Source organism: Hipposideros armiger, unplaced genomic scaffold (genome assembly GCF_001890085.2).
Source record: "Hipposideros armiger isolate ML-2016 unplaced genomic scaffold, ASM189008v1 scaffold_234, whole genome shotgun sequence".
NCBI classification, from domain to species: domain Eukaryota; kingdom Metazoa; phylum Chordata; class Mammalia; order Chiroptera; family Hipposideridae; genus Hipposideros; species Hipposideros armiger.
In genome coordinates, this window is record NW_017731584.1 from 83,062 (window position 1) to 83,619 (window position 558).

The 558-nt window shown below is 33.3% G+C and overlaps 1 protein-coding gene across 1 annotated transcript in view; it reads right to left on the reverse strand.

The window, feature by feature from the left end:
• Nucleotides 1-309, reverse strand: part of RNGTT (RNA guanylyltransferase and 5'-phosphatase) — an 18,416-nt gene extending 18,107 nt beyond the window's left edge. Inside the window, exons 1-2 of the mRNA XM_019655029.1 lie at nt 209-309; nt 27-115 (exon numbers count right to left, since the gene is read on the reverse strand). Coding sequence (XP_019510574.1) covers nt 27-115; nt 209-306 — 187 coding nt within the window. The 5' untranslated portion in view covers nt 307-309. The remainder of the gene's footprint in view (nt 1-26; nt 116-208) is intronic.
• Nucleotides 310-558: the final 249 nt, after the last annotated feature.

Genomic DNA, 558 nt, shown 5'->3' on the forward strand with positions numbered 1-558 from the left:
CAAAGTAAAAGTCAAGTCAAACATACCTATAAGTTCAGGTGGGTTTCTTTCATTAAACCGCTCACATAGACGAATAAATGTCTCCGTATTCTCAGTTGTGGGGCACTCACCATGTCTAGTAATATGAAAACATTCCTTTTTTAAAAAGAAGAGATTACAAATTTCAGCAAGAGATTTCAATATTAAAGAATGTTAATACATGGCTTACCCTTTACACTGAAGTTTTATATATTTGATTCCTTCTTTTTCTATGTCATTTCTGTCATAGAACCTTGAAGTATTTGTCAGATCCACCAACAAGCCCATTTTCACCTTAAAAAAAAAAAGGCATTTACTAATAACTGAATTTGTTTCAAAACAAGCTGACTAAATAGCAATACTCCAGTTCAGCCATCTATATTGAGGGAGATGTTATGTTCACTCTTAGCAGGCACTAAATAAAATAAATTAACCTCCAAACTAATGATGGCACAAGAACATATGTAAAACTGACTCCACTTCAACATCACAAAAGTCTACCTAAAAAAGCAAACACCGATATAGCTTTCTGCATCTGTC